At 46.7% G+C, this 13863-nt stretch overlaps 1 protein-coding gene across 5 annotated transcripts in view; it reads left to right on the top strand.

Moving 5' to 3' along the window:
* The window catches only part of col11a1a (collagen, type XI, alpha 1a), a 66729-nt gene that overhangs the window by 31858 nt on the left and 21008 nt on the right, over positions 1-13863 (top strand). For all 5 annotated transcript variants that reach the window (XM_046371674.1, XM_046371679.1, XM_046371678.1 and 2 more), the window contains 13 exons: positions 1336-1389; positions 1507-1614; positions 1722-1775; positions 2909-2962; positions 4101-4145; positions 4258-4311; positions 4444-4488; positions 5933-5986; positions 6561-6614; positions 9126-9179; positions 9565-9672; positions 11819-11908; positions 13032-13085. In XM_046371674.1, the coding sequence (XP_046227630.1) occupies positions 1336-1389; positions 1507-1614; positions 1722-1775; positions 2909-2962; positions 4101-4145; positions 4258-4311; positions 4444-4488; positions 5933-5986; positions 6561-6614; positions 9126-9179; positions 9565-9672; positions 11819-11908; positions 13032-13085 (828 nt within the window). The remainder of the gene's footprint in view (positions 1-1335; positions 1390-1506; positions 1615-1721; positions 1776-2908; positions 2963-4100; positions 4146-4257; positions 4312-4443; positions 4489-5932; positions 5987-6560; positions 6615-9125; positions 9180-9564; positions 9673-11818; positions 11909-13031; positions 13086-13863) is intronic.

Raw genomic sequence — 13863 nt, 5'->3', positions numbered from 1 at the left:
CTGCCAGAGTTCAAACGTGCTGTCCAAACAGGCAGAGTGTTTGTCTAAACTTCACTTGGTGAAGTAAGACCTGGGAACAGCCGTCTGATGTACTCACGTCACAGATAGTACAGCTGACCCTCCCACACAGCCTGGTTTTAAAGTTCCACGGTGTGGGATTTAGTGGCATCTAGTGGTGAAGTTGTAGACTGCAACCCACTCAACAGACTCCATCTGGAGCCAGTGTGTGGTTTGTCCTTTCTGGGCTGCTGTAGACCTGGTACACACGACTGTGGACTCTGTGAGGGGACCTGCTCCTTCTGTAGGTTTACCAAAACACAACAACACCAACACCATAATCCATTTCTGCCCCTAAAGCCTACACACTGGACCTTCAGCTCTTCTCAGACTGCTGCAGACTGAGTGACCCTCGGGCTGCTGTGGAACGAAAAACCGCCACGCTCGAGGCTTTTGGTTTCAAGGAGCACTGCAGTCCATCCCAAACTCTTTTCAAGACTTTGCACAGAGTTGAAACTATGCTGCTTATTAACATGCATGACATTTATTTAAGATCAATACAGTCGAGCTGCTGAATGAAATCCATTATGTGACTGAGGAGTGTTGTTCTCTCCACAGTGACAGCTATTCATATCAGTTTTTTATTGAATTATTTATAGCAGGAGATTCAAAAGCCAAACCTTGAGGAGGAAGGGTTTTGAATAAAGGATGCGCCTTACCTCAGGTGTGTGTGTGTGTGTGTGTGTGTGTGTGTGTGTGTGGTCTTTGTGATGCGAGTTTCTGGCAATGCTCAGTGCTGCATAATGCATCAGGAAGGGTTGAAAACATGCGCAGGTGACAGACTAGAAAGAGGAAGTGTCAAAGAAAAGAGACTCGGGCTGAAGTCTCTCAGCTTCTGTTTGGTTTGGTTTATCTGAGGTGAACAATTCTGCTTCACATGTAAAATTTTTATTCATTTTTGTTGTGTGAAATCTTCATTCTGTGTATTTTTGTTTTTGTTTAGTTTGAAAATTCTTATATCTGAGTATGATATTATAAATATCCTGTGAATTACATGATTTGGTGCAAGATGTAAATCATGTGCGTTCAGCTCAGCACATCCAGCAGCAGCTCTTTGCTGTTCCACTATGTGGCCAGCAGGTGGCAGCATCACTCAGAGTGAACATGAGCAGGCTGCATATTCAACAGAGCTTCAGTAAAAACTAAATATCAGCAAGTCCAATAAGATTATCAGGTAAATGGAGAAAAACAGTCAGTTTCAGAGTCTCTTAATGTGAAATAAGCCAGCAATTACTGGCAAACACAACCACTTTTTTAAATTGTTTCCTCTTCTTTCAGGGTGAGGATGGTTTCCCAGGATTCAAGGGAGACATGGGGATCAAAGGAGACCGGGTGAGGAGATAACATGACCTCTCATCATCCTGTCTGTCCGGTCTGCGTCCCTCACGTGGGGCCGCCGACCAGACATCACCGTCATGTTCTCTCTCTCTGTGTGTGTGTGTGTTAAAGGGTGAGGTCGGCATGATTGGGTCCCGCGGAGAGGATGGTCCTGAGGGTCCTAAAGGCCGAGCTGGCCCCAACGGAGAGCAAGGCCCCCTCGGTCCCGCTGGAGAAAAGGTGCTGAGGACATGCGAATTGTAACAATGTACTCATCTCAGATGCTTTATTTTTTAAAGTGGACTAAAGTTGCTGGGCTGACGTCTTGTCCTGTTGATGTCCCTCAGGGTAAACTGGGGGTTCCAGGACTTCCAGGTTATCCAGGAAGACAAGGGCCTAAGGTGAGTCAGCGTCACTCTCACCACAGTGCCGAATGTCTTCTTTTGTTATTCCTGACTGAACCTGTAGCCAACTCTGACATGTTGGCACTTCCTGTGAAATGTGGTTTGCGTCGTTAGTAGAAGAAGTGGACTCACGACGTCGCTTCCTCTCATTCGAGAGTCATGGCAGTCGAATGAAGTGTCTCACACTCGATGCTGACGTGATTGAGTGATGTTAACAGTTTAACTGAGTCCTGTTTGCCGTCTTTTAAATTGTGGTGACAGCCTGCCCTTCTATGAAGCTGCTAAGCAACATTAATTCGAACTCTGGGCTCGGATCCTCGTTAACAGCTGACGACGTTATCAGACACGCAGCGCCACATACCTTTATTTTGAAACCTCATTGACCTTCCGCTTATTTCTCGAATCAAACCATCAGACCTGCTGCCCGTCGTCTACATCTAAATGTGAGATCTAATGTGGATTTGTGCCAGTGTGCCCAGCCACAGAATACTGCTGCGTTACTGCAGGGGTTTGGACTTGGTTAGAATACTGCAACAGGAAGTGTGTGCTCATGTCGCGACTCCGGCACCGGAGGTTGTTCGGCGCCGAGCGAAAGCAAAGTGATTTTGTCTGAATTTAACTCACAGAACAGACGCTAAATGAAGCAGCGAGTCAGAGTTTGACATTACAGAGAGAAATAAGGTATTGGACAAAACCGATCAGTAGTGATTAAGTCATTGATTATGTTTCATTGGGTGTCCCCAATGCGACGTGTGTGAGGTGCTGCAGGACGGGTAAGCTGCTTTTCAGTCTGTCACTTCGCCCTGCGTTCAGTTTACAGGAGTGTGTTAAGCTTGTTGTGTGTGTGTGTGTGTGTGTGCATGTGTGTGTGTGTGTTGGGTTTCTACTATCGTGTAAACATACCAGATTTGTTATTTTCATGTAAAACTTGACAGATCAGTTGATCGGTTTTCTGTTCCAAACTTCATGCTACATTCATGTGATTTTACATTCATAAGGGCCTCGCTGTGTGAGAGCCGAGTGCAGATGAACACAGGATGAGTCTTCATTATCATGCATGTCCAGAGCCAGCCAGCCTCTCTCATCTTCCTCTCATTGCCCTCCATGATATCTCTCTCTCATATTGACAGGGCTCAAGCGGTTTCCCGGGTTTCCCTGGAGCCAATGGTGAGAAAGGAGCCAGGGTAAGAAAACACACACACACACACACACACACACACTCACTCTGATTGGAAACACACACTGTTTGTGTATGAAAATCACCGCACCATCATATCCCAGCACAAAGGAAAATTGATTCCTGTTTTAAAGGCTTCTGTGTGGTGACTTGGCACAAAAAATAACAGCAGCAAAATCAATGCTGGGGAGAGAACAAAAGATGTGGAAACAATCACGCTTTCATTGAGCCTCTCTCCACATTTCTGGGCTTGAAAACAAGTTTCTCTGCCTCACTTCTGAGGCAAAGGAGGACCTGAAGGCGCAGGTTTTTACCGTCCACAGTCATGGAGGAAGAAGCCCAGATGTTCCTGACGTATCTCGCCTCGACAGGACTGTTGATCCACACGGGTGACAGCAGAGTCAGAGTTTAAAACGTGGACGAAGGAGATTTTCTGGTTGTGGTTTGCACGCAGAACAGAGTTTACCTGAACACCACAGACGAGGACGTGAAGGTGACCTTTAGAATCTCTCAGTTCGTCTTTGTTTTGCAGCATTTTAACGCAGCTATTTGTACTCCGGATCAAAGTCACCTTTTAAATGGTGTAGCCGGTCAGAGCTGAGATACAGATAACTACCACGTTTTACTCTGATCATACTCGAGTCGAGTACTCGCTCAGCTTTAATTGGAATTGCTGAATGGACACTTTGAAGTCGGATAAAGGCCAGGAATACCTGCCTAAATCAAACACTTTTCTTTCATAAAATCCAGTCGCGTCCAGTGTTGGATTAACGCCAGAAAACCACTTCCTGCTGGTGTGGAAACATTTTGGCTGCATTTGTTGCTAAGCTGTTTCTGCTGCTTCAGGCAGTAAACCAGTGGAAATAACACCACCTTCAAAAAGTGCATATTGTAACCATAAATACACAAATGCAGTACTTTTTGTTGTCACTGGAATATGACCTGATGGTTCCAAGCTCAGGATTTTATCTAACTGCGGCGTAGTGAAGGATGAGGAAAACGTGACTGGACTCCGGTGCAGTTTAAGTGGTCTCTGAACATGAAGACTGGGGTCAGGTGCTGTCAGGTGGATTCGTGTTGAACACACACACACACACAAAGTTTGTTTTGGTGCCTTCAGTGTCTTGTCTTTGATTACTTAACAGGGCATTGCAGGAAAACCTGGACCGAGAGGGCAAAGAGGTCCCACAGTACGTATTCTTCACTCCGCTTCCTGAATTCAACATTCGTTTGATTGTCAGTAAAACTGATTGAATGGTGTCATTAATGAGCCTGCTGAGACTCCCGAGTTTCTCTCTGCAGGGTCCTCGTGGGGGTCGAGGAGCCAGAGGTCCAACAGGGAAACCAGGTCCCAAGGTACAGAGCACGACTCTCACGTTGTTCTTAGGCTTCTGATCGACAGCTTCGAGCAGTGAAACCAGGACAGATTTCTCATCAATACTTCTGCTAAGATAAACCCCAACATTAACTGCTTGTCGTGTGTTGCAGGGCACAGCAGGCAACGACGGTCCTCCAGGCCCACCTGGCGAGAGAGTAAGTCCATAACACGCCGAGCGGCTGTGACGCATGCAAATACACCAAGGGCCATGAGCTCAGTGAACGCTGCCCCCTTTCAGGCTGACCTTAGTGTTTTAGGGAAACCGTGAACTGGAAATGAGATTGAAATAACAGACTGTTGGAAATCCAACTGTTGGTTAGTAAAGCTTTTGATTTGTGTTTATGTTTTCCAGTCCAATCCTCCTTGCTCGTGCTAATAGGTTTACTGCTTAGAGCAACTCAGGCAGCACACTGTGCACTTGCTGCTCTCATTTCTGCTTCTTTGTTTAATCCCTTCGCTTTGCCGCTGGCTCTCAGGTGTAATCGAGTACATTTCTCCCTCGCGTCGCGCTTCAAACAAAAAACTCCAACATTAAACAAACAGGAAAATTGTCCATATTCAGGGTTACAGGAATTTCTGCTGCTTCACAGTAAAAGCTTTCCCGCAGTGCCTCCTTATTTAGAGCCTTTCTTAACATTTTGTTAGAAAATGTCTGAAGATACGAGAAAGGCCGGAGCTGTAAAGCAGCCGCGGCGAGCTGGAGGTGGGGGGTACGTGTCCTTCATTACGACGAGTGCAAAGCACGATGAAGTCGAGTTCATCAGAAAACAGAGCGTCGGTGCTGTTAGGTGAAGAGCAATGTGGGAGTGTGAAGTGTGCTGACGCCGGCTGCTGCTCCTCACTGTGAAAGCACCACTTTAACTCGTGATAACACAACATAAAATGTGAGTCACTGGAATGAACTGGCCTTTCAGTTTGGGGTTTGGGGGTTAACAGAAGTGTCCGCCGTCAGCCCTTCGGGACTTCCTGCAGAGGGCACTTTGTCGCAGCGGTCGAGGGCTCGTCGGCGCACATGTTGAAGGGCGGCTCTTGACTTTTGAGATCCGTGATTGCGTGTGGGTGGAGAGCAGTTCAGAGAGATTCGAGGCAGGACGAAGTGTCAGCTCGTTGACTTGATCTGCACGGCTGAGCAGCTTCAGCACTAGAGGAAATATGCGCTGGAAGAACTAATATTTAAAGAAAAATCATCAGCCCCAAAGCAGCACAAGTGAAACTCAAGTTTGATGGATGAACATGGTTTTAATCATCGAGTCAGCTCCGAGGCGAAAGGTTAAATCAAAGTGAATTTGATGTTTTAGCTGTGAATTATGTATTCTTTAGGGTTGTAATTTGAGGTTTTTTTTCCTGCAGAAATCTTGTCAGACACAAAATGAAGTTTTGTTTGGTAACGACAGAGTAAACCTAAGAGTCCCAAACGTCTTCGGCCAAAGCCTTCAGTGCAGCAGCTTTAAAAGCTCATGTTGTCTGGTTCATATTGAATTAGTCCTCCCAGTTTCCCTGTAGGATCACAGTTTGCCTTCCCAACTTTTATGCTTCTGCATTAGAAATGCAGGACTGACTGTCTGACTGTCTGTCTGTCTGTCTGTCTGTCTGCTGCAGGGGCCTCAAGGACCTCAGGGACCAGTGGGCTTCCCTGGACCAAAGGGCCCCCCTGTAAGTATCTCACCTTCGTGGACGCAGTCTTCTGTGAAGCCTGCAGTAACCCGAGGAACCAGTCCAGTCTTCACTCACTTCCTTTTCCTGCTGTCTCAGTGGCAAATTAGCGTAGTTACAAACATTATCAGTCACAATTGATTCGATTTGAGGAGTTCATGGGGTGCAGTAACACCCTCCCATATCTCTAATTCTGTGTGGGGATCATTAGTCTAACTGTTATTGAAGCAGAACCCATTTTCTCACTCTCCAGTCGAGGCTGGAGACAAGTGGTAATTTCCACTTATCGATTCAGGTGAGATTCGGCGGCGGCTCGTCGCCCTCAGCCAGTCATGTTGTTGCTCTCAGCAGAAACACTGAAGCTGTTATTTTTGTCATCAGTGTTCCTGTGGTCTAACTACTGAAAATGATGTTTACATTACGGACTTTGTGCCTACAAAGCATTTGCACAATACAGAATAATAAAATCTCATCACTTAAGCTTAAATAAGCTTTGATTGCGGTCCAGTTCGGCAGATCCGATTCACCTCAGACGGGAACGTGATAGTGATGAGTGTATTATCTCTTCCCACAGGGACCACCTGGAAAGGACGGGCTGCCCGGACACCCCGGTCAGCGTGGAGAGACGGTGAGTCCTCAACATCCAAAGTCCTCTTGGAGCTTTCAGCAGCCTGCTGGCTCCTGCTGAGCATCAAAGTTTAAGAAACTCACTGCTGGCTGGATGTTTGTGGCACCCAGTGATAAAATCTGAACTAACTAACCGCAACAGAAGCCAGTGATGTGATAAAATGTCCTGACTGATATTATTGATTACATTTTGACTCATCATGTCACACCTGATTGCAAAAAGTTTTGTAGCTTCCAGGTTTACTTCCTGGTCACGTGTCCCACTGAATATTCGCAGTCGTGTTTCTGGCTGCATGCCCGAGTTCCCGCTGCGCCCGTGGACTTTACATTGTGATCGCACACGTCGAGGCGTCCCGTCACCAGTTTGACAGACAGTTTATGTTCCCATTGGGAGACATTTTGGTTCCTCCATTCACCAAGACCTTCTCTGCAACCTTACTGGTTATATTTTCAGGAAATAATAACACAAGACATTTTTCCACTGTGACACCTGGTGACTTTTCATTTGTTCTGAAGGGTTTCATCTCCCCTCGTTTCCGTCCCACGAGTTTGTCTTGTCATGTTAATGACCGCTCGTCTGTGCACTCGCCGCCTTTCAGGTTAAAACTGCCGATGAGACGTTTTTAGTTCTCATTCATCCTGCCGATCTCACGAACAAATCTGACCCTGCCCACCCCAACACAATCCAGTCAGTGATCTGAACTTAATCTGAACTTCTTCTCTCTGCTGCTGTTGTATGCGGGGGATTACAGTCAGTGATGCAACATCGCAGCGAGACGCCAAAAGGGGGAGACGTGTCTCTTAAAGCGTGAGGCTAAAGACAGACCCCTTGTGAACAATGTCTCAGTCTATCTGCTTGTCTCTGGTCACACGGGGACGAACGTTTGACTCAAACTGTCCAGCTGCAACATAACGGCCTCGTGCATCATTTCCTGCTGTGAAGTAATGGAGCAACAGTAGCTGAGATATTAAGCAGCAGACAGGAAGGAACGGCGTTTTGTGTTGTCTGGGAGATGAGATTTATCAGACAATAAAACAAACAAAACAAAGCCAACGTCGACTTGATCACATCCTGTCGCAATCGCCTGCTCTCCACTTCGATTTCCTCCACACTTGGTATGCATCAGTGCACCTTCGTTTGATGAGCCTCAGAGGGCAATAAATTCTACTAAAAGCCTGACAGATCATCGCCTGTCGTTAAAGCTTCCCTTTCCGCCTGCCTCCTTCCTACAGATAACCTAACACACCACACACGACTGCTTCTCTTCCCCGGCTGCTATTCGAGCGACGACGAGTCTTCATTAAGGTGTTTGTGGCTGTAGATTTATGTGCTGATGAACAGCTTCCACAAGCATCCAATATGATAATAGATCACAGCAACGAAGATGCTCATAGGCGCTCGGGTGCGGCGGTTTCTCTGAATCAGGACCGATGCTGTAACAGTCTGGCCTCAGGGTTTCCATTGAATAATACATCCCCATAAATCACAACACGTAGTGATCAATAGGCCTGGAGCCATGAGTCAGATTGGATCTGCTTTCTAAGAGTTCGGGTTTGAAAAGTTTGTCTCGCCGTGGGATAATAAGTAGCAAATTAAATGAGTTATGGATGTAATGTGAAAACTGGCTGCGCGGTTCGACCGAGGGACTCAGAGATCCAATCAGAGGAGCCGTCAGTCAGAGCTCGTGTGTCTTAAAACGTTACGTGCTGACATGTCAGCTCGGATGAGGTTGGCGGTCTGCATATCAAATTTAGGACACCAATCATTCACACTCCTGCTGTGTTAGTTCACTTCACACCTGACGTCTGAGTCAATGTTTAGGCATAACAAAGAGCACTTAGCAGTTTGTGATGCTTGTGGTCAGGAAGCTTTCTGTGAAGCTTTCCTTACGAGGGTGGAGATGCCCGACAGGTTCTCTGGAGGTGCTGCTCCACCTCAGCTCCACTGATGTCGACAGCAGTGTGTGACTTCACCTCCTTTTCTCTGTAATCAACAATGTGCTCGTTGGTTTCGTTGACGCTGAGCAGCAGTTTGTCCTCTGCGCTGCTCGATTTCCTCCCATCACGAACTCTGATCGTCGCCTTTATTGTCTGTGGTCAGAAAGGCCACGTCTGCATGATGAATGGGCCTGCTCTGACACAGACACAGACCTTCTCTCTGTTTCCTGTTTAAAATCACTTAACATCCACAGCCACAAAAGCTTGACTGTCCTCACACACACACACACGACAGTACAGGCGTAAAAGAGGAAATGCAAAGAAACAAACGTCTCAGAAATACACATCTGCAGATCAGAGTGTGTGATGGAACAAAACATTTAGCTCTTCACTGGTCAGCACTGTAATGTGATAGTTTCTATTCCAGTCCTCAGTCGAGTCCTCAGTCCCTGTTTATCGGCTGAAACAAATTCAAGTGGAATCACTACGGCTTCTTTATTCGGCCGTTAACAGATAAGCTCTGTTTCCCTTGTTATTGTAAAGCATATGAATAAGCCTTTGTAATCCTTTTCAGGGTTTCCAAGGAAAAACTGGTCCACCGGGGCCAGGAGGTGTTGTCGGGCCTCAGGTAAGAGATATGTATTATTAAAGAATGAACTTGTTATTACAGAATATACTCTTAGATGTGACATCCTGAGGGCATTGGAACGAAGTTTATTGTAAGGAGAAAGAACTGGAATTATTTTATGATCAACAAAAAGTTGGTAAATGCATGCCAACAAGTGATTAGTTTCTAAATGGAATAATACATACTGTAGGTAACTTACCGGAGCCCATGGACACGTAGAGCCGTTAAACCACACGTGGTAGATCTGCTGTTCATTACGGCTCTTATTTTGGAAAAAGGTGATTCGATTATTTAGATTTTGGACATCCGCCAACCCGTAGGCTTTAATTACCCATTGATGATTGTATCAGAAAATCTTTAGAACTGTGTCGGCTTGTGTCACTAGGGACCAACTGGAGAGACCGGTCCTGTTGGTGAGAGAGGCCACCCTGGACCCCCGGGCCCACCCGGAGAGCAGGGTCTTCCAGGTGCTGCTGGAAAGGAGGGAGCAAAGGTATGTGTCCAGTCTGCTGAGCTGAAGGGGACAAGATAGTTGAGCCAAAAGTATTCCTGAGCGTTGTTCTTGTTACGCTCATTCATTTTTGCGTGCTAGCACAGCAGGCTAGAAACGACCTGCTGCTTCCCGTCTCTTCTGTGGCGGGTAACTGACATCCACAGTAATGTGTTCAAAACTTTATGATATGAGCAGAAGCCAGCGAAGTTGGTCAGCAGCGTCGAGGTTGGCTGCAAATTGAAGTAATCGAAGTCAAGGCAGTTGCAATTATTGTACATAATTTGATTTCACAGATTGAGCCAGAGCCTTCTCACACAGTGATGTTCCTGCAGGGCGCGCATCGCTCGGCAGAATACTGCATTGCTTAAATAAAACTCAGAACAAGCAGAAAATAATTTATAGCAGTAAATTCACTCAGGAAGCACAGAAGACCAAAGATACAGACGCAGATTCGGGGAGCTGCATGGCCCTTTGCTATCTGCAGTTCAGAGCCCATTAGGATCAGACAGTAGCCATTTTGTAGAAGTATGGGCTGCTCCAAACCAGCCCCCCACTCAGAACCACTCAGTACTCCCGCCTCCGTGTCTCCTGCTTTCATTTTCTCCCCGTCTTCCCCGAGCAGACAGTTTAATCAAGTCCAAACCCTCCGCAGCTCTTTCCTCCCCGCTCCTCTCAGGCCTGTGCATCAGTATGCCAGGGACACTTTGGCGAAGTCTTGGCAGCGGAGCCCAAATCCTCTTAGACCTTTCGAGCCCGCTCTTCTGCACCTCCCTGTTTGCAGATAAAGTCAGCCTGCCAATACAAAAGAAGAGAGGACGAAGCCAAGAGTAAAAGTCAGATGTCCTGGTTTTAGAGATGCAGAAACAACCAGGAAGTAAATGAAGTTCCTCCGCCAGCACAAAGGGATGTTTAGCTCTGAGGTGAGGGGGGAACGAAGAGCCACAAACAGCCAGCTTTTCACCTGCACATTTTGATTGTCCCAACGTGTAGCGAGTGTTTTGTCCACTCATTTGAGTCAACAGAAGATCTCCGTCCACATGTTGCTGGTGCTAAATGGAGTGATGCACCCTGTGAGGTTTCATACCGCAGCTGATAATGTGAAAACATGAGTGCATCGAGTTTGTGTATCAACTGTGTGCTGACAATGCTAATGAATCCACAGAAAACGTACATGCTTCAGAAATAATTGCAGCTAATGGTCTGTTAAGATGGATGTGGGCTGCAAAACAAGGACACTCCTGCTCCTGCTGGGGCACTCATCATATGCTTTCACTGACTTTCTTTTCAGGAATTTTAGACATTTTAATACATGAATGCTGAACAGAACTGCATGTAGACAGCAGAGGGTTCAGAGGGGGAGGACGCGAAGCATCTTTAAGCACGGCGGCTATTTCTTATGTTCTGATTTACAAAGTTCTGCAGTGCACACCTCAAATGAAAGATTTAGCCATCATGTGCTTTGCATCCTGAATCCGATGCCAACTCGACGCTTCAGACGCAATAAAGAGAAAAGTTGTGCAAGTGCATAAGTCAGTTTAAATTAAAAAAGAAAGTCTTCTATGAAGTTAAGTATCAGAACCTCAGTTTGAGGTGTCGCTGGTGCTGCCGCAGTGACTGAAGGCCCTTTAGGCTGAACTGAAGTCTGTCTATGCAGATCAGATCTATAACAATTTTACAGTGAGAGCTTTTGTCTGGCAGTGAGCAGGCGTCAGTTCAGGTCGGCAGCAGAGAAGATGAGAGCTCTCCTCTCCTTCTTCTTACACCTGATCGGACCAATGCACCACTCGTTGGGCTCGTTGTTATTAATCCTGGCGTCTGATTTTCAAACTGGAATACACAACAGCTGTTGTACAGATGCTGTCGGTTCCTCAAACCGCATCACCAGAATCTCAGTAAATGTGTGAGGTGAGCAGTCAACCATGCAACATCTTTTTCTACATCCCAACATGGAGTTTAAATAGTTGTTCATCAGGTAAGCCTGTCATCACTTCCTGTTGTCCGGTCCAAAATGTTTCTGGTCAGACCAGACTTGTAGTGGAAACTGTGCTGCATTTGGGTCCTTCAGCAGAGAAGAAATGCTTCCTTTTCATGCTGCATTATGAACCACACTCATTCTAACACAAACAATGTTGGATCGTGTCCGCAGGGAGACCCCGGACCACAGGGATCCCCCGGCAAAGACGGTCCTCCTGGCCTTCGAGGCTTCCCTGGAGAGAGAGGCCTGCCTGGCGCCACGGTAAGCGTTCCACCATGCCTGTTCATCATGGCTTCCCTTTACATGTGTTGGCTGGTGGGAAGTGACAGAACGCTGCTGCATAACAAATGAACCGGCGTCCATCGAGAGCTGTTCTCTTCATTAGAGACACCAACCCTGGAATTCACTCACGCTAGCGATCAATCGGGCGCAGAGAAAATCCAAAGCGACATCTTACAAATGAACAGGCTCGCCTGTGCTTCGCTCCGCCGCTGCTGAAGCCACTGTTTTAACTGCTGCAATGCATCATGGGCCTCTGGCGTAGAAGCAGGGAGTTGTTGGTCGGGGAGCCGTTGCTGGTTTCTTACCCACAAACTCAAGGAACTGAATTGTGTTTCGCTTCTGTTTTATTGAGGCTGGTAGCAGCAGCTATTTCTCTGTTTGCGTTATTTGCTCGATAAATTATCAAGCGAAATGTCGGCAATTAGAGTGTGGTGTCTGGGAACGGATATGCTGTGGGGACAGGAAGCGTTTTGCTGCCTGCATCCTCAAGGTCAGTCAGTCAGAGTGTGCAGGCCAGCAGCAGCACCGCCTGATTGTTTTCTGCCAGTGTAATTTACTCCAGCACACAGTCAGCTGGAGCCAGCAGAGACTCGTTACCCAGGCTGCCATGTGCTCCTTCTTAGCCCACTGGGAAGCTGCACACACACACACACACACACACACACACACACACATTCGTGACATTGATTAACATGCAATAAAAACTCACGTGCAAACAACATATTGGACACAGTCGTGTACGTGCAGAACAGAAATGTCTTGTTCATCCTCATATGTGCAGTAAACCCCCCCCCCCCACTGTGCAGCTACAGCATCCATACGGCCGCATTCATTCAGGGAATGATCTCTCTGAGATGTAGCATAAGTAACGGCGGGAGCTGTCACGGATGATGGAGTATTTTCTCACACACTGTAGCTTTTGCTGGTGGCCCAGCAGCGGGAAAACGTCAATAACAATGATATGTCTTGAAGCGGCGCTGTGAGGTTAAATGCTCTCTGAGCGTAGTTTTGTCACCTGATGATGGAGGCCGATAGAAAGTTACACAGGGTTTAACGGCCGTGTGAAGCAAGTCCTCATGTGTCTTCTCTTTGTTTCCATCAGGGCCCGGCAGGTCTGAAGGGAGGAGAGGGGCCCCAAGGTCCACCTGGTCCAGTCGTAAGTATTCTGATCACCTGACATCCAAATGCCGCTGGGTCCAAAAATTGGATTTTTTTCTGACATTTTGTATTTGATTTGTGTTATTGATTAGCGTGCAGGATATTTCATGCCTCAGTGAGGCCCACAGAGGGCCGTTCACATCATTTGGACAGAGAAAGCTTTAAGAAATGATGAATTGCTGGGGTGTCTTTGTACTTGCTTTCCTTTTGACATCACCACCAGGGAGGCAGGAAGTTTTCGCAGGTTACATGTATTTTAACTTTTGTTGCCCAGGTCAGGTTCTCCTGTCGCTTTAAAACTGCATTTTTCTTCTTGTTGTTTCTCCAAAGTGTCACAGTGTAGATTCATGTCCTCTGTGCTCAGTAAAAATCTGATTTTAAAATAGTTTGGCAGCCAATCCCGGTCCGGGATTCAGCAGACACAGGTGTGGTGTGGAGACCTGAAGCCTCTTGAAAAGTCCTTAAACGTTTAGGAACAGCAGGCGCCATTTTAAGAATTCTAATGTGGAATCAACACATCGTGGTCACGTCAGACACACATTACAGAATGTTTTACTGAAAGGACGTCACAGGAAGCAGAAGTTGTGAAGCTAAATAAGAACAGCTGAGTGCAGCCACAGTGACATTAAAGGCAGACGTGAGAGAAAATCAAGCCTGTCAAAATAATTTAAAAGTAGACGTGTGATGCCTATAACTCACAAAGCCATCGTGGTCACGTCATCCGTGTTTTATTTATTAATTTCCTAACGGAAGCGTCTCCAGATTTCATCCCGTCC

The sequence above is a fragment of the Scatophagus argus genome, chromosome 18 (genome assembly GCF_020382885.2).
Source record: "Scatophagus argus isolate fScaArg1 chromosome 18, fScaArg1.pri, whole genome shotgun sequence".
Taxonomy (NCBI): domain Eukaryota; kingdom Metazoa; phylum Chordata; class Actinopteri; family Scatophagidae; genus Scatophagus; species Scatophagus argus.
This window is presented reverse-complemented; position numbering and strand designations above follow the sequence as displayed.